This window comes from Emys orbicularis, chromosome 4 (genome assembly GCF_028017835.1).
Source record: "Emys orbicularis isolate rEmyOrb1 chromosome 4, rEmyOrb1.hap1, whole genome shotgun sequence".
NCBI lineage: Eukaryota > Metazoa > Chordata > Testudines > Emydidae > Emys > Emys orbicularis.
Window position 1 is genome coordinate 62,453,622 of NC_088686.1, and position 19,579 is coordinate 62,473,200.

Here is a 19,579-nt window from a genome sequence, read left to right on the forward strand (position 1 = left end):
TTACATCTGCAAATAGTGATTGCAAAGTGGGTGTAAAATGCAACCATTCTTTTTTGCCAGCATTTTATACTCACTTTGCAGAGTCATGAACAATTATATAAGGTGCAAATCAAGGGTGAATCAGATCCTCTTTGTATACACACTGTATACCACAAGTGGATTTAAACTGAGGTTCCCAAATTTTGTGACAGCTAGGGCCCCATTGGCAACCTACAAAGAGCCAGAAAGCCACAAATAAATTACCTGGTTCTCTATATTCTTAAATTAAGAAGGAAGACAAATCTAATATTTGCTTGTAGTTACGTTTTCCTTGATCAATTAATAGGAATTGCTTATTTTTTGAGTTCACTAGCAATAAAAACATTTTCAGCCCCTGTGTATCACATTTAGCACAGTACTTGGACTAATGGGGATGTCTGATTTTTAAAGGACTTTCACAGAACACATTTATGGAGCATACAGAGAAAGTACTAGCACATAGTTCTCCCAGTCCCAGGATCAATGACCCTCTCTAGTCTTTCCTGGAATTAAAAGTGATGACATAGAAGAATGCACAGACGTTGCTTGGCTGCGCTATGCACTGTCATTCTAGCTTCATACAGAGGCAATGAATGAATAAATAAAATAAAAATCCTGCATTAATTTTAATATTAAATCAGAATAAATGCAAATGAAATACAAATAAACTTATCTCCAAAAATGCTTTCTTAAAGGCCTCTCCAAAATAAGCATAGATATTAGTCCTAGTCTCTTTTTTTTTCAAGCCAAAGATTGGAGATCATATTCATCCCTTATGTAACTTGCACCAGAAATGAGTATGGTTCTGTGTCTGTGAAGATGTATGTTCTTCATTGTTCAGGTGCATGTTGCCACCTGCTGGAGAAAGTTTATGTTTTTGTTTTTGTTTTCTTTTCTCTTTTTTTGTTTTTTGGCAAAACCCTGCAAAAATGAGTCACCTAATTGTCCACGAACTCCTAGACACCCAAAACTACTGAAAAATGCATTGCACGCTTTTACCCACTTAAAAACAACTCCTGTCTGTAAACCTTGAGTTCATGAATTTAGCACTATAATATAATTATTTAAAACATTTGTAAGTAAATTGAATAAGCACTGGAGGTGGAATAACAGATGGGCTAACGGGTGTTTAGTTCAGAATCTGGATTAGGTTTAGGCTGAAGTTTCATTTCAAATCCAGGCTAAGGTCTGGCTTCCAATTTAACAGCACTGAAATCAAACAAACAGATCTCATGAGATTTCAGCCCCAAATGACCGTAATCTCACAAATTCAGCTATTGTCAGCCAAACCAAAATAAGAAAATAGACCTCTTCCAGTTTGGGTCTGATCAAGAACCAAAACACCATAAGTAGGGATTTGGATTTAGGCACTGAAATCCAAACACCCCACAATGATGAAACGTGATGGGATTTGCTATGAGGTTCAAGTTTGGGCCCCTCTCTGGGGGGGGGGGGGGAGATAGCTCAGTGGTTTGAGCATTGGCCTGCTAAACCCAGCGTTGTGAGTTTAATCCTTGAGGAGGCCATTTAGGGATCTGGGGCAAAAATCTGTCAGGAGATTGGTACTGCTTTGAGCAGGGGGTTGGACTAGAGGACCTCCTGAGGTCCCTTCCAAACCTGATCTTCTATGATTCTAAATTACTATCATAACATATTGTAGAAGGTGGTTGGTATTTTTAAACTCAGCTTTTAATGCTAAAATTAAGTGATGGGTCCAGAAGGGAGAAAAACATCTAAAATAATGAGTTGTATTAATCCAGTTGGACTGCAGTTTACCATCAGAACAGAATGGAACCAGAAGAGATCTGTGTAAGCTGGAAAGCATGTCTCTTTCACCAACAGAAGTTGGTCCAATAGAAGATATTACCTCACCTGTCTTGCCTAATCAGAGTCATTTACATTAAAAAGCATTTTCTTATTGGCTAAGGTGGCATTGGACAGATCAATGTTTCTCAACCTTTTCAATTTGGCTACTCCATATTTGAAAGAAAAGTTTGTGACCCTTTTACATTTACTATACAGTAAGAGTAAAAAATGTATCAATTATAAGCCTATATAATTAATTTATTTGTATATTTCTAGGGGTTGACAAAGAACACTTCACCTTGAAGCGCACTGGGAATCGGGGAGCAAGCCTAAGAGTTTGCTTTAGATTTTTATACAGTTTTCAAGGACACACAACCCTTGACTGCCTTATATGAGCCCCCTGCCTAAGGGCCACTGCCCACCCATTGAGAAACACTGGCCAGAGAACTCCTGAGCTCTAATATTCGAGCCGATGTGCGATTGCTCTGTCTTTAGGCAACACGCCTGGCCTGTTCCCAGTGGTGTAGCCAGGATCCAAGAGCAGGGAGAGCAAACATAAAAAAGGCGCCCCCCTTGGCTCCTCCTCTGGCCACGCCCCCTCCTTGGCTCCTCCTCCGGCTGCTCCGCCCCCCCCCTTGGCTGGCTCCTCTGGCTGTGCCGCCCCCCCCCATTGGATGCAAGCCTCCATGCTGCGCCCCCTCTTGCTCCTTCGGCCACGGCTGCCAGCCGCGCTGCGGGCCACCTTGCTGCGCGCCCCCCTCGCTCTGCCTCCTCCGGCCGTGCCCGCCACCCCGGCACATTGGCTGCGGGCCGCCCTGCTATGCCCCCCCTCGCTCCTCCGGCCGCGGCTGCGGGCCGCCCTACTGCGCCCTACCTCGCTCCCCTGGCCATGGCTGCCGGCCGCGGCTGCGGGCCGCCCTGCTGCGCCCCCCCCTCGCAACTCTGGCCACAGCTGCGCGGGCCACCCTGCCGCGCCCCCCCCTCGCTTCTCCGGCCGCGGCTGCTGGCCGCCCTGCTGCGCCCCCCCCTCCTCCTGCCGCGGCTGCGCGGGCCGCCCTGCTGCGCCCCCCCTCGCTCCTCCGGCCGCGGTTGCCAGCCACGCTGTGCGGGCCGCCATGCTGCGCCCCCACCCCCGGCTCTGCCTCTGCCTCCTCCTCCGACCGCACTGGCCACCCCCCATTGGCTGCCGGCCGCGCTGCGGACCACCCTGCTGCACCCCCCCTTGCTCCTCCGGTCGTGCCGCCCCCTCCCCATGGCTCCTCCGGCTGTGCTGCCCCCCCTTGCCTTCAGGAGGTTAGCGCCGGCCGGCAGGCGCGCCACTTTTTAAAAACGTGCTGAGGGGAAGCGGCTGCTTCCCCTGCACCCCGCTAGCTATGCTACTGCCTGTTCCCCTTAGGGTGACCGGACAGCAAGTGTGAAAGTCAGAACAGCAGGTGGGGGATAATAGGCACCTATATAAGACAAAGCCCCAAATATCAGGACTGTCCCTATAAAATCGGGACACCTGGTCACCCTAGTTCCCCTGTATGGAACACTGGGATGAGAGAGACGCTCCCCCCCAGGCAGAGTTGGCCTGGCTAGCGATGAGAAGGGCGGTATCGGTGATTGGCTGGAGCAGCGTGTAGTGCTCGCACGATCGGGGTTTAAGTGCAGTCCCTGCACGCCTGCCGGAGGCTCCCTAGGGCGGCACTGTCAGTGACAGGTGCGATCACAGGGAGAAGGGCTGGAGCGAACCACGGGAGCGTCGTCAGGACAGCCCCATTAGGTGGGCGTGTGGTGAAGGCTGGGGGCGGAGCCACACTCAATGGCGGGGGCGGAGCTGGGCCAGAGACAGGCGCGCGACCTCCCGCTCAGGGCACGTGAGGGACACGCCCCGCCCCGCCCCGCGCGCAGCCGCGCTACCGCCCGGAAACAGGAAGCGCGGCGGCCCGCAAGCAGTCAGGTCACGTGGGGCGGGTCAGCTGAGCGGCTGCGGAAGTAGCCGGGCGGGAGGGTCGTCGGGACGACCGGGATCCCAGCAAAGAAACGCGAGACAGGAGGGGCGGGATCGGTTACAGAGAAGGGGAGTTCCCGCCGCCGGGATCTGCTGCAGGAGGGGAGTTGCTGCCCCGGTCTGTCGGGGGGCGGGGGCTGCAGGACGGGAGTTGCTGTCCCGGTCTGTCGGGGGGCGGGGGCTGCAGGACGGGAGTTGCTGCCCCGGTCTGTCGGGGGGCGGGGGCTGCAGGGAGGGTGTTGTGTCTAACCCCTTAGCTGCATTGGGATGAGTTGAGGGGGTGCCCGGTGTCTCCTGGGAGGGAGCAGAGTGAGTGGCGGGGCCCCGGGACCGGCTCGTGAGTGGGCGGCAGGTGCAGCCATGGCCTCCATCCTGGATGAGTACGAAGATTCCCTGTCCCGCTCTGCCTCCCTGCAGCAGAGCCGCGCCAACGTGGGCATCCCGCACTCCGGTAAGGGCCTGGGTCCACTTGATCATTTATGTAGGTCAGAGCGTGAGAACTGCTCCTGGGCCACAATGCCCGCCCCCCCCCCCCCCCCCCCCCCGCGTCTGACTTGAGCAAGAACACTGCAAAAAACACTGAGAAACATTACAGGCCTGCAGGATACTGCCCTGTTGACTTGAGATTGGCAGGCGCTGAGCGGCACTGTGATCTTACTGGTTAAATAGGGTTGTAAAGTCAGACTTGGGTTTTGTTCCCAAGTCTGCCAGTGGCTTTCTGTACCACTGAGGGCAAATAACCCCTCCTTGCTGCTGTTTCCCCTTTTGTTAAATGGGTGTAATAATACCTCATGGATAGTTGTGTGGCTTAGTTTGTAGTGCATTTTCAGATTCTATGGTGATACTATAGAAGAGCAAATTATCATCATCATGCAGTACTTTGAATTCTCAGTGTTCTCATCTTTCCAGGTTTTCTCTGTGCAGGGCCGGCTCCAGGCACCAGCCCACCAAGCATGTGCTTGGGGCGGCACCTGGAGGGGGGCGGCGCGGCGCTCCGGCCCGAGAGCGGGGCCGTGACTGGGCTCGCCGCCCTCCCCCCGGCCGGGCTCGCCGCCGGGGAGAGAGCAGAGCCCCGGCCGGGCTCGCCGCCGGGGAGAGAGCAGAGCCCCGGCCAGGCTCCCCTGCCGCGCTGGGGGCGGGCGGCGGGTGGCTTTTTTGCCTGGAGCGGCAAAAAAGCCAGAGCCGGCCCTGTCTCTATGTGGCGACAATTAGGGCCTTAATTCATCACTATAGGTACCAAAGATAGAGGCTATAGTGTAGAGAGGGCACTCTGTTGTGTGATGCTGCTCTGACTGTCTCTGGGTGCACATTGGTTATTTGCTATTACTACTTCATGTTGAGGCAGTTGCTAGGAAATGAATTTTACATTAGATTTAGCAAATGGAAGCCTTGCTAATAGCTGAAGTATAGAAAATGAGAAGATGTGTACAGTATTTTTGTAATCACAAATGAAATCTGTGTACTTAACCTATGAACACAATGTTATAGTACATCAGTTCTTCTGAGATACTCCATTGTGTATAGATAGTGCTCTACCACATTCACAGTCCATTTTGATCAATTTCAAAGTCATAGGATTTTAAAAATTTGCAAATTTTATGATCTCAGATAAGTAAATCTGAAATTTCACGCTGTTGTAATTGTAGAGGTCCTGACCTAAAAAGGAGTTGTGTGTGTCACAAGGTTATTGTAGGGCGGGTTGCGGTACTGCTACCCTTACTTCTGCGCTGCTGCTGATGGCGGCAGTACCTTCAGAGCTGGGTGGCCAGAGAGCAACAGCATTGGCATTGCTGCCCTTACTTCTGTGCTGGTGCTTGCAGGGCACCCCTTTAGAGCTGGGTGCCCGGCCAAAAGCCACCACTCTTCAGCTGCCAAGCTCTGAAGGCAGTGCAGAAGTAAGGGTGGTGATACAGGCCCCCCCTAAAATAACCCTATGACCCCCCTGCAGCTCCCTTTTGGATCAGGACCCCCAATTTGAGAAACACTAGACTCCCCTGTCAAATCTGTATAATAGTGGGTAAAAGCACACAAAAGACTAGATTTCATAGAGGGAGACCAGATTTTGCGGTCTGTGAAGCGTTTTACATGGCCATGAATTTGGTAGGGCCCTATGTTTAGAGCTTAGCTTGAACTTGGTTATAGAGTAAAACTGTTTGAGGAAGAAGGATGCCAGTCCCAAATTGCTTCATTGCAATTGAAATTCTGACTATAGGGAATTTCTATTTAGAGTGAAATTATTTTGTGGGGTGGAAAATGACTTAATCCTAAAATACCACTGTGCTGTATGAATGCACTTGTGTATGTGGCAAAAGAGAGAATGTGAAATGGTTTTAAAGTTATGAGCTTGGGGTGAGCTTTAACCACTGCTTCTCCATTTGTCAATCCAAATTTGTGGCAGTAGTGTCTCACAGGAGGCCTCCTGTCTATGCCACTTACTTCTTGATTTTGTTTTTTAATCAGTTTCTTAGTCTTTCTTTGCTCCTTTCCTTTTTGAGGCACTTGAGTGACCACAGAAACTATTAAACATGTTGTATGTGTGATGCTTAGTGACATCGTGTTAGTTGCCCAGCCCAGGGAAACTTACCAATATACTGGATGCAGACAACATAGGTTCCATCACATGTATAATGGCTGTGTAATTCACACGGGCTGATTTCATATTAGAATGGTTACTACTTCAGAAGTGTGGCATGAAAGCAATTTGTGTTGGTTTGAAACTTTATACCATGATTTGTGAAGTGCTGGCACCTACATTATGTATGTCCACCTGTGTAATGTAATTGTAATATAAATATACAATAATTATGTGATGGGTTATGCCAGCTATGCAATATGAATGAGGAGTAACTAGCTAGAGGGGCAATTATGTAGTACATCCCCTATTAATCAAACTAGTGAATCTTGAGTTTCACATGTGGTTCCCCTACTGCCACTTTATAAGGTTGAATTAGATACGAGACCCAGTTAGCTTTAAAAAGACTATGTTCTTTCTAGCACTGCCACTTCAGTGCTGGCCACTCTGCAAAGTTGGCATCTCTTTGCTGAGTTAAAAATCTACAGGCATAAGCTTCTGAAAGTATCTATGACTGGCTCCCCACCTTAGTTGAATCCTAATCTATCAAAAGGTTTTGAGTATCATCTGGAACTGCTAGGTAAGCAGGGTTGTATGGTGCATATTTGTGGGAAAAGTTTAATTATACCAGGTTGTGTATAAATTAAAAAGGATAAACAGAGAGAACAAATTAAACATAGTCCATACACTGAAGCTCATATTTCTTAAAATATGGCTTGTGACCTTTATTTGCTTAAGTTTAATTGAAGTCAGGATTCTGAATCTCTAACAGAGGTTCCCTCCCGCCCCCCAATGTTAATTATTTTGGTGCTAATTGGAAGTTAACGAAAGCAGAATGGTTTTAAGAGAGTTTGGCTAACAATTCCTTTCCTTACCTGTTTCTCTGCTCTCACTCTTGACTCCTGCAATATCATCTCTTTAGTAGTTTTTCAGTTATCATAGACCAGGGGTGGGCAAACTTTTTGGGCCGAGGGCCACATCTGGGTGGGGAAACTGTATTCAGGACCGGGGTTGGGGTGTGGGAGGGGGTGCGGTGTGCAGGAAGGGGATTAGGGCAGAGGAGGGGTGTGGAGTGTATGAGGGGGCTCAGGAAGGGGGGCAGGGGTGCGGCAGGGGGCTCAGGGCAGGGGGTTGGGGTGCACAGGGGTGCAGCAGGGAGCTCAAGGCAGGGGGTTGGGGTGCAGGAGGGGTGTGGGGTGTACAAGGGGGCTCAGGGCAGGGAGTTGGGGTGCAGGGTGCAGGAGGGGTTCCGGCTCCGGCGCCACTTACCTAAAGTGGCTCTGGGGTGGCATGCCTTGCATGCCAGCCCTGCGCCACTCCAGGAAGCGCTGCGGCCCCTGGAGGAGGGGGTGCGGAGGGCTCCGCGTGCTCTGCCCTTGCCGCACCTCCAGGTACCTCCCCCGAAGCCCCCATTGGCCGTGGTTCCCCGTTCCCGGCCAATGGGAGCTGCAGGTGGCAGTGCCTGGAGGCAAGGGCAATGCACTGAGCTCTCTGCCCCCCTGCCTGGGGGCTTCAGGGACGTGGTGCCGGCCACTTCTGAGAGCGGCGCGGGGCCCACGGCGCCACAGGGGGCAATCCAGTGGGCGGAATCCAAAGCCTTGAGGGGCCGGATCCGGCCCACGGGCCGTAGTTTGCCCACCCCTGTCATAGACTCTGTCTTTACTAAAAATGTACCTGTTGCTGACAAATGGGTGTCAGCAACAGGGGCGGCTCTAGCTTTTTTGCCGCTCCAAGCACGGCAGGCAGGTTGCCTTTGGTGGCATGCCTGTGGGAGGTCCGCTGGTCCCATGGTTTCAGCGGACCTCCCGCAGGCATGCCGCCGAAGGCAGCCTGACTGCCGCCGTCGCTGGGACCGGCAGGGCGCCCCCCACGGCTTGCCGCCCCAGGCACATGCTTGGAGCGCTGGTGCCTGGAGTCACCGCTGGTCAGCAAAGAGGGCAGCTGAACCATGTTTAACTGCAGGTGTAGTTGAGATGCAGCCATGTTCATCACCATTTTAAAATCTGTGGGTGTCCCTTCAGGGTTCCGGTTGTAGCTTTGAACATGACTTGAAAGTAAATCGGTTGGCTGCAGTTGCAGACAGATCTAAAGTTTCAACAGCTTGGTTTGGGGAATAAATAAAGTAATAGCTTTATGTAGAGCACATCCACATAAGAGCAAACCATAACATTGTACCTGAAATTTTGGGAGGTGTTAAGCTGGTTGAAGTGGTGCCAAACTGCTGTGCTTTTACTGATGCTATTTCAGAAAGATGTAGATCCCAAAAGAGCAAAGACTGGGGATGGCAGAAGTGCAAACTGCAGGTTCTGCAAGTCCCAACATGAAATGGCCTGCCTTACTCCAAAACACCTGGCTGGAGTTGGTAGTGATCCTATTTCATTGTCTTTCTCCAGATGTTTCAGCCTCTGAGAGGTAGAAAGAAAGCAGGTTCACCCAGAAATCTGAATGAAGGTGCAACATTTAGAATCCTAAACCCAGATAGGTAAAGTGCATTAAAAAAAGTATTTGTGCACATTTGAGAGGATTGGGCTTGAGACTCCAAATCAAAACTAGTTCTCATGTTCCAAGTCAGGAAAAACTATATATGATGGAATAAAACCAACTGAATCCTACCCAAGCTTTTTGTGTAGAGGAACAGAGGCTAAAGTGCATCTCTCCCCTTCTGGTGAAGATCACTAATTACAAATCTCAAATTAACAACTGAAGTGCACATACAACTGACTGCATTGTTACAGGTAATCTCTCAAGGAATCCAAAATAGATCATTTTAAATAAAACAGCTTTTAAATCAGTAAAACCTTCCATCCAAAAGCTAAACTGTCCCTTTCTTTACTGAGTTAGATTTTCATTGGTTGTCTGACTGAGACAACCTTATTTTTTCCTGAGTGGGCAATTCACTTTTTTCTGGCTCTCTTGACTCTTAAGTTAATGTGACTTAGAGATCTCATTTTAATGGCTTGATTCTTGTACCTTGATCATCCTCCATTCCATGTTTTTCTTTTTTCAGTGATGGGTGGCTGTATCACTTTCCCATTAGAGTGAAACTCCACTCTTGAAAGTTGGCAACCCTACGTGGTCTACACGCGATTTGAGCACCGATTTAACTAGAATCCGTATGACCACTAGTTATGAACCCTCTTATTTCAGGATAAGTGTCCTTTTTCAATTTTGCTTGTATCGGTTCCTCGCTGACTTAATCAAAACCAAAATAGGACGCTCAGCCTGAAATAAGTGCCCACAACAGGGGCGTGCTGACTTAGTTAAATGGATGGTCAAACTATGTATAGACAAAGGCTTAATGAAGTGCTACCCAAAAGGGGTGTTGCATAATTAGCATGAAGTTATTTCCCATCTCTTCCAATGTGCACACTTCGACTACCTCTAAGCTTGCTATTTTTTGAATGTGCCACTATTGAACTAGCATCAGTGCAGCAACAGGGGGAGAGTGATGGTAGAGAAGGTGCCAGCACTTTTGTCTCCGTGTCATTTGACTGTGCTTGCAGCAGATCTAGACGATGCAGTGATAAATGTGGATAGCCCATCTACACTAGTGCTATATCTTTTCTAGCCAGTAACTGGGCTATGCTGGTGTTAGACCAGCAGTGGGAGAGTTGCTGAAAATAGCATAGGGACAAGGCTATAGGGGCTGCTTGTGCTTTCCCTGTGCTGTTCCAGGCCCCTGCTAGCCTACAGAGCTCTAGGCCTAAACTCTGCTCCCTGCCACATGGCAGCAGAGCATTTGCTGCCTCTACTGTGCTGGGCTGACCACAGAATCCTATCCTGCCAATCAAATGGTCTTCTAACCCTCCTTTTACACTGTGTTTTTAATTTTATGCCATGCTGTTTGGCTGCTTCAGCCAGTGGCCTTGGTTTCCAGCAGCCATATTCTATCTTTTATTACTGAGGGAATTCTGCGCCAAAAAGATACAAATTCTGCACTCAATATTTTAAAAATCTGCATATTTTATTTGTCAGAATAATACAATATAATCATGCCAGCTTCAATTATTTTGGTAACTTATTTAAAAATACCTGTCAGCAAGTATGTCTGTAACAATACAGACAATGAAAAAAATTCAGGAATTATTTTTTTTTGACAAATATATTCTTTCCTAGGTGTATTAATACAGAACTTTGAGTAATAATTCATTCAAACTACAATATTTTGGTGTAGGAACATATTTCCTGCACCTCTCAGAAGCAGTGCAAAGACTTGGGGGAGTCGGGGTAATGGAGGAGCTGAGTGAGAGGGAAGTAATTGCTGGGAAGGAGTCTGGGATTGAACCTGGAGGGTTGTTGGATGTGGGTGGGAGAAGTATGGAACAGGGATTTTTTTTGGGGGGGGGGATTATGAGGGAGTGGGGGAGCCTCCCCCATACAGACCATGGCTGACCCCCTACCCTCTCCTATTCAGTCAGGCACATCTGCCCCTGTCCCCATGTGTCCATGCACTCCCTCCCCCGTCCCTATGCACCCCCTATCCACATGTCCCTGCACCTCCTGCACCCTGTCCCCATGTGGCCCTGCAACCCCACTCCTATTCAGCCCCGTCCCTCCACTAGCCTTTCTGAACCCCAGTCTGTGACCCCCAGCAGCCCCATGTGCCCTGTTCTGTCTGTGTTCCCTCCCCATATGTGCATTCTCACCTGTCTGTGGGCAGGATGCTGTGAGGAATGCAGGCTGTCCTCCTCTCTATGGGTTGTTACGGCTGGTGAGCAGCTGTCCTCTGTTCTGGCACCACAGCAGCTCCTGGTGGGTGAAAGGCATAACTGCAGCACCTCTCCTGCAGAATGTATTTTCTGCGGAGGAAAAAGAAATCTGCAGGGAACATGAATTCTGCACATGCACAGTGGTGCAGAATTCCCCCAAGAGTAACCTTGTGTACCTTGTAAATCCTTTGCAAGTGAAGATTTTCCCAGGCTAACTTCACTACATGGATATAACTGTCCTAGAAATCCCTGTGGAGCCAGTGGTTTTCCATCCGTGGAGGGAGGCTGGTGTAAATTTAACCTAGGAAAGGAACCAGAAATGACCAGTCCTTTCTTGTTGTCTAGCCTGAGGTGGCCTGGTCATTCTATTAGAGGAATGCAATATTCTTGGTCAAGGGTTACATCGTGTCCTGTGGAGGCATGGGAAATTCAGGCAGGGGAAAAACTTGTATCACAGGACTGATATGGAGAGAGCTTTGTGATACAATCTTTTTGTTGACATACATATTTCTCCTGGATTCTACTAACGAGTATCATTCATGTTTTATTCCATGTGAATATCACATTATTTTACAGTTCAGTGGCAGAGTTGAATTCCTCTGTGGCTTTTGGCTAGAGTCCATCCACCATGGGCAGCTTCTGAATGCTGCTCTCCTAATTTAGGCATGGAAACTGTGTGCTTCTAGGTTGTCCTAAGCTTCTGAAAGCTGAGCCCTGTCCAGCTTCAGAAAAATGAAACCAGTCATGCCACTCTTCCACCCTGCTATGTGGTGTTAAAAGCCTATCCATCTTAATGGATACATTTCCCATCCCGCTGCCCTGGCTAGTCCTTCACCCTCCTCCCTTCACTGTCTTAATGCTTGGCCTTCTCTTGAGGTCACTGCACCTGCTTTAAAACTTAAAGCTTTTATGAACTAAAACAAAACTATAAGCCTGTTCTGAACCAGTTTCTGTAGCAGAACGTTGTCATGCTGCTTATGTAAAACTCTCTCCTCCCACCCGCTATCCAGACCGCCCTGTCTAGTAATCTGCCACCATCTAAATTTGGTGTCTCCCAAGCTAGCCAGGTTGGTGGTCCCCAAGTGTGTAAGTGGAGCCTTTAAAACAAAATAGTTGAATAGTGGTGGTGGTGGTTCTAGTTTAGATCCGCATTGTGACTAGAACAATATGAAAGACATTAGTTTCTACTCCCTCTCTAACTCCCAGTTTCAGTTCACACACACCTGATTTTCACTTTGAGTTTCAGGCTTCAGCAGACCTAAAAATAAATGCAGTGTGCAACTCTGACAAAATGACCACATTTGCCAGGTTTAAACCCCAAATCTTAATTCGTCCTAGCCTTGCTTGAAATTCAATCCAGGTTTGCCAAAAGATCCAGGAACTGGATCACACTGGCTCAAGTTTTCAGTTTGTAATGAAATTGGAAGGCAGTTCTACCTAGTTTTGGCTTTTGTTGGGCAGTGTTGTGGCTTCATGTTTAGGGCACTGATTCTGCTACTCACCAGACTCGAGTGCTAGTCTCAGCAAGCTGTGTGACTTCAGTCAATTCACTGAACCCCATGGTTCAGTTTCTCCCAAATGTAAAATTGGAGTAACGGTACTTTTTCATCTTTATCAAGTGCTTGAGCTTTGTGGATGTAAAACATTATACAAGTATTTTGAAACTTTTTTTTACTGATCTAGCTGTGACTTCCAGCTGTATTGCCTGCAGTCACTGGTCTCAAATTGTTTTTGGCAATTAAATGATTAATTTTATGGAAAAATCTAGCCATCTTTAACCTTTTGAATAATCTCAATTTCTGCCTTTTCTTTTGTGTGATGGATGCTAGACTGAATAAGAGAGAAATTAATTTTATCCTCCCCAAATGAAACATTTTAAACTAATGCCACCTCTGATTTCTGAGTCTTTCATTAGACTGTAAACTCTCTGGAGCACAGATACCATCTATGTTAGCATCTTGTACAGCACCATGCCCACTTTTCAGTGTTTTAACAAATAACCTGATTTTCCAATATTTGACCATTTGTTTTCCTATGTCATCCTCTTCATCAGCTTTTTATGAAGTTGTAATGTAACTGTAATGTGCAGTTTCTTCCAGAGTTTTCAGAGTTTGCTGTGTCTATTTATTTTCAAGTTAGTGCCATGTGATAAATTGCTGCACTGTGGCAGAATGGGAAAATAGACTTGTACTGTAGCTCCAAACATACACCTGGGGGAAAGAATAGATGTTACTCCTCATGATTCCACACCATGGAGCGCTTCACTTTCCTGTAGTCCTCCCTGTTTCTGCTCCCTGTTTTAGGTTACATTGTGGTGTTGTCTCTTTTTCTGAACTACATTTGTATTTTTACTTTTCCTAGGGTATGTGAATGCTCGGCTGGAGAAGGAGACTCCAATATTTAACAAGCAAAGGATTGATTTCACTCCTCCAGAGAAAATTAACAGCCTTGTGGTCTCCTGTAACCAGCTCTGTATGAGCCTGGGCAGAGACACGCTTTTCAGGTAACTCATACTATTTAAGACATGAAGCCTTCACAGCCTGTTTTTGGGTTGCTTGGAAACCCCGTCTCTAAACTAGGTGCAGATTCATGGTCTTTTGTAAAAGAGAAAGGTATAATTTTGTTTCCACAGTTACATGGGCTCCTCCTGCCTCTTGGTAACTTGCTTTGTCATTCCTCCATGCAGGATTGATCTTGGCAAGGCAGATGAACCTAATCAGGTAGAGCTGGGACGCAAGGACGAAGCCAGAGTCTACAGGATGTTTTTGGACCACACAGGTGAGGTGATGGTGTAGGGGAAATTGCAAAATGCTGTTTAATCTTTACAACAAATGCAATAATTGTGTTAAACAAGCATTTAATTAAGGAAGACTTCCAGTTTCATGTGTGTCCGTGTGTGTGTCCGTCCCCGTCTCCACCTGGGGAATGAATTCAGACTACCTAATTATTGTCCAGGGACTCTGCCTATTTAATACTCAGGTGTTCGAGGACGAGTACTGTGCCTCACCCCTTACATAGGAACCACTGTCCAAGTTCTTCACTGACAGATGTGGGCTGATTTGAGCTAGCTTATTACAACTGGTTTAAAAAACAAAAAAAAATTCTCATTACACGATGTACATCTAATTTTTGGAGCCCATTGCCTCCTTTGGCCTTGGGAGGCCAGGAGCTTAGCAGAATTCTAAATAGGATTATAATTGTAATATCCACAGTTAACTCTAGCTGGGATGAAACACTTATAAAATGTAAAACCTAATGACAACAATTAGCAGCCTGGACTTTCTATGGGCCATTTATTCCAGAGTTGTTCATATAGGGTTTCTTGCACCTTCCTTTGAAGCATCTGGGGTCACTGTCAGTTGTGATACTAGGCTAAATGGACCACTGATCTCCTCCATTATGGCAATCCCCAGGTTCTTAGGAATTCGAATTCCTGGGGGAACTCTAGGAACTTGACTTCCGTGTTTTGTCTAACATGACTCTGAGAACAACCAGAAGTCTTGCTTTGCAGTAGTGGTGCTGCCTGGGTTGTGTTGTTCACTGCTCCTTTAACCCTGCACCCATTAATCATCTCTCGCTTGCTATATGCCTTTGCAGGATCTCATCTTGTGATTGCACTGAACACTAGTGAATGCCTGTATTTGAACAGAAGTGCTCAGAAGGTGCGGACGCTTTCCCGCTGGAAAGGTCACTTGATTGAAAGTGTGGGCTGGAACAAGTTTCTGGGTTCAGAGACTAACACTGGTCCTATCCTGGTGGGGACAGTCCAGGGCCAAATATATGAGGCTGAGATCTCTGTCAGCGAGGGAAGTCTCTTCAGCACTAATCCGGACCAGTATTTCCGACTGGTCTATTCCTTAGAGGAGGAGGCAGGGCCGACCCCAGTCTGCTGTCTGGAAATAGAGCGAGGGCTCGACGGGAAATGTTTTATCATTGCCACTACTCGTAAGAGACTCTTCCAGTTTGTTGGCAAAGTGCCTGAGGGGACGGAGCAGCAGGGCTTTGCCTTTGTGTTTGGCATGCATGCAGACCACTTGCCCAGCTTCCGAGAGTTCCCAGCCAGCTTTGGCTACAGCGAAATAGCATTTTACACTCCAAAGCTACGCTCCTCCCCACGCTCCTTTGCCTGGATGATGGGAAATGGTGTCTTGTATGGTACATTGGACTATGGACGGCCTGACTCTATTCTGAGTGATGAACGGGTCTGGGAGTATCCCTCTGATGTAGACGTGGCAGCTAACAAGCCGATCTCCATAGTGCTCACCCAGTTCCACTTCCTGCTGCTACTGCCTGACAGAGTGAAGGCTGTGTGCACTCTGAATGGGCAGGTTGTCTTCCAAGACCTGTTCTTGGAGAAGTTTGGCTCGTTGAAGCGCATGATCAAAGATCCCACAGTTGGGCAGATCTGGATCCACACGGAGAAAGTTGTATTCCGCTACCACGTACAACGGGAATCGAGAGATGTGTGGAAGATGTACATGAACATTAACAAGTTTGATCTGGCCAAAGAGTACTGCAAAGACCGTCCTGAGTGCCTGGATATTGTGTTGGCAAGAGAGGCAGAACACTCCTTCCAAAACAAGAGGTACCTAGATAGTGCCAAGTGTTATGCACTGACCCAGAACTACTTTGAAGAGATTGCCCTTAAGTTCATTGAAGCCAAGCAGGAGGAGGCATTGATGGAGTTTCTGCTCAAGAAACTGGCCAGCTTAAAGTCCTCTGAAAAGACCCAGACAACTTTGCTGACCACCTGGTTAACAGAGCTCTACTTGAATCGGCTAGGTGCTCTGGAAGGGGACACCTCGAAAAGGAATCTCTATGAGGAGACTCGGGAGAAGTTCTGCAGCTTCCTGAGCAGCCCCAGAAACAAAGAGTGCCTGTTCAATAACAGAGCATCCATCTATGAGTTGCTAGCAAGCCATGGGGACACAGAACACATGGTCTATTTTTCAGTTATTATGCAGGACTATGAGAGAGTGGTAGCCCATCACTGCCAGCACGATGACTATGATGAAGCCCTAAATGTCCTTACCAGACACAGAGATGAGAAGCTCTTTTACAAGTTCTCTCCGGTCCTGATCCAGCACATCCCCAAGAAGGTGGTTGATGCTTGGATCTCTATGGGCACGAAACTGGATGCCAGGAAGCTCATACCTGCCCTCGTCAACTACAGCCAAAGTGGGAGCACCCAACAGATCAGTGAAGCTATTCGATACATGGAATTCTGTGTGTGTGAGCTGGAGGAAACGGAGCAAGCCATTCACAACTACCTGTTGTCCCTCTATGCTTTGTGTCGGCCAGACTCGCTGCTATCATACCTCGAACAAGCAGGAACCAACCCTAACAGGATCCACTATGACCTGAAGTATGCGCTTCGGCTGTGTGCAGAGCATGGACACCACCGAGCCTGTGTCCATGTTTACAAAGTGATGGAGTTATATGAGGAAGCAGTGGATCTAGCTCTGCAGGTGTGTGCTACTATGTTTAGTACTCTTAGTTCATTTGTTCTTGAAGATCCAGTAGTGGAGAGCTTTTCCCTTCTTTAAGGGAAGGGGTGAGAAGGCTGGCTAGTGTGTTTAAAGGGTTATAAAGGCCCCAAGATAGGAAGAAATGTCTGTCACTTTATTAACTTAGAGCAATAGTGGAAGCTCAGAACTATCAGGGTATGTTTACACTGCAATTAAAAATCAGCTGGCCCATGCCAGCTGACTCTGGCCCATGCTAAGGGGCTGTTTCATTGTGGTGTAGATGTTTGGGCTCGGGCTAGATCCCAGACTCTAGGAACCTGCGAGGTGGGAGGGTCCCAGAGCTCAGGCTTGCAGCCCGATTCCAAATGTCTACACCACAATTAAACAGTTCCTTAGCCTGAGCCAGAGTCAGATACCCACAATGGACATCTGACTTTCACAGACCATAATCTTAGGAGAGTGAAAGAGACTGTGGTGGGGGGATATGGTTTCTGTTAATGCAATCCCTGCTCTGGGGTACTCTGCTCGTTGCTAACCAGCTCTGCTGACCTGAGGATCCCACCCGATTCTTAATCTCCTGATTTAAAAAAAAAATGCAAGAAAAACTTTAAATGAATTTATCCCTGTTGGTCACCTTGTCGAAAGTTTAAATTAGTGTAGAGGTAACTTAGTCAGGTTCTGAATGGTGACAGTGTAGTGTGTACAATTTAAAATGCTGACATTTACTGTGTTCAGTTCATCAAAATATTTGCAGAATCCTATGTTCTGAGTATAGAGAATACTGTAGAGGAGATAAATGCTCCAGCCCGGTAAAGGTCAAAAATGTGTAACTGGTGCCTGCTGTATGAGGGTGGATACTTAATTCATTGTTGTCAACCTTGGAGGTCGAAGGTCATTAGTGGCTTTGGAGAGCTAGATCTTCCTGTTGCGTTCCTGGACCCTAATGACTCTTCAGATCACTCTTCAGTGATCCAGAATTACTATGCACACCTTTTGTGTTGGCAGTGAATGTCTCGGGGAGGGAGGCTGTGGCTGACATATGAACGGCCAAGTGGGCATGTCAACTATATAGCTGTAGTTATGGCTGACATAATGGAGAGATCTCTTACCAGTGTCCTTCCTGTATTGGTAGTGGGCTCTCATGACGGAGAGGGAAGTGAAGAGGAAATCGTAATTTTGTTTCCTTACTGTTCTGTTCAATTTTCAGGTGGATGTGGATTTAGCAAAGTCCTGTGCAGACCTCCCTGAAGAGGATGAGGAACTCCGGAAGAAGCTCTGGTTGAAAATTGCTCGCCACGTGGTTCAGGAAGAGAAGGACGTCAAGAAGGCCATGGCCTGCCTTTCTAGCTGCAACCTATTAAAGATTGAAGATGTCCTGCCCTTCTTCCCTGACTTTGTCACCATCGACCATTTCAAGGAGGCTATTTGCAACTCTCTGGAGGACTACAACAGGCACATTGAGGAGCTGAAAAGAGAGATGGAGGAAGCTACGCAGAGTGCCAAGAGAATCCGGGAGGACATCCAGGAGATGAGAAACAAATATGGCTCTGTGGAGCCTCAGGAAAAGTGTGCAGCCTGTGACTTTCCACTCCTAAACCGCCCTTTCTACCTTTTCCTTTGCGGCCACATGTTCCACTATGACTGTCTGTTCCAGGCAGTTTTTCCAAACCTGCCTGCCTACAAGCAAGCTAAGCTAGAAGACCTTCAGAAGAAGCTGGGAGCCACAAGCCAGCCCTCCAAAGCCCATCATCGTCCCAAGGACACAGATGCCACTAGCTTGGGGAAGGGACAGCAGAGTCGGGAACAGATCAAGGCAGACATCGATGATATTGTGGCAGCTGAATGCGTGTACTGTGGGGAGCTGATGATCCGGTCCATTGACAAGCCTTTCATTGACCCACAAAAGTATGAAGAGGAGAGGCAAAGTTGGCTGTAGGGTCACACAGTTATTGTTTGAGGCTGCACATGAACACAAAACTTTTGAGCTATAGGTCACGTCCAATGCCTGTGAAACATGCATATTAGGAATTAGTCTCCAGAAATCTGAAAACAAATGGATTCGGTAGAGCTCTAAGGAGAGAGCAGCTGGGTACTGTTATCTGAAAAGCAATGAATTAGTCCTGGAGGACTATGAGAGAAATGGTCACGGTTGTCTAAGAATTGGAAGATTAATTTCCGCTAATGCCTCAGAACTTCCTCTGGCTTCTCTCTGAAGGTGAGCTTGAGCTTGCCTCTTGAAGCTCTTCTTATGAGATCCCTTTGGCATGAAGATAAGAATGCCTCATTGCCCAGAGAGAACTGGGAACAGAAAAATGATCTCATTCAGTTGGACTGCTTCCCCATTTTATAGTATTAATTCAGGTGAAGACTGGGGTGATGGGAAGAAGCAGTGGGGCGTGTTTGGTGGCATAGACTTTCATTCATCACTTTCAAATTAGGAATTGCTTTTGGTTTGCTTCCAAATGAGATTGTTTAGCCTGCTTTACTGACAGAAATGTAAAAGGAAGGCAATAGCTTTGCATTTACATGTATGTCTGCAAATGTCTGTCATGTTACACAAATGCATGGTTCTGTACAATAACATAAAAATGTGATTCTTAAGCAGCGCAGTGTCTCAAAAGATGCATCTTAATCCCTGTGTCTGGAATTTCAGGGTTGTGGTCTTTTCTACAGTTTTCCAAGAAGTTTTTTGGTCTGATCCATACAGTTGAATTTTCTGTAGGATCTCTTCACTTTGTTTCCAGCCATTATACAGTAGTCCATTCTGAATACCCATAGTGGGACATTCTGCACAATTACCTGTTTTGGCTCCAGTACCGTCAAGAACAATACTTGTTAATGGTAATTTGAGTATTACATATAATGGTACTTCACAAGTAGCACCACTGAGTGGGCATTCGAATGAAAGTCTAGCAATCAGTTTCCTCAAGGACTGACCATAGCACTTCTCCATGAGTCAGTGACACCATTTCATCAACCATTTTGAAGCAGATACTTGAGAGCCTTTGACATC

The 19,579-nt window shown here is 47.4% G+C and overlaps 1 protein-coding gene across 1 annotated transcript; it reads left to right on the forward strand.

Annotated features, from left to right (window-relative positions):
- Positions 1 to 4,177: 4,177 nt before the first annotated feature.
- VPS18 (VPS18 core subunit of CORVET and HOPS complexes) lies at positions 4,178 to 19,170 on the forward strand. The gene is made up of 5 exons (XM_065403841.1): positions 4,178 to 4,268; positions 13,460 to 13,601; positions 13,785 to 13,876; positions 14,696 to 16,566; positions 17,774 to 19,170. The coding sequence occupies exons 1-5, from the start codon at positions 4,178 to 4,180 to the stop codon at positions 18,500 to 18,502; spliced, it is 2,925 nt and encodes a 974-aa protein (XP_065259913.1). The 3' UTR covers positions 18,503 to 19,170.
- Positions 19,171 to 19,579: the final 409 nt, after the last annotated feature.

Excerpts from the sequence above, each read along its gene's own strand:
- VPS18 (XM_065403841.1), top strand. The coding sequence starts at position 4,178 with ATGGCCTCCATCCTGGATGAGTACGAAGATTCCCTGTCCCGCTCTGCC. Across the intron at positions 4,269-13,459 it reads CGTGGGCATCCCGCACTCCG|GGTATGTGAATGCTCGGCTG; the intron begins GTAAGGGCCTGG and ends TACTTTTCCTAG. Across the intron at positions 16,567-17,773 it reads CAGTGGATCTAGCTCTGCAG|GTGGATGTGGATTTAGCAAA; the intron begins GTGTGTGCTACT and ends TTCAATTTTCAG.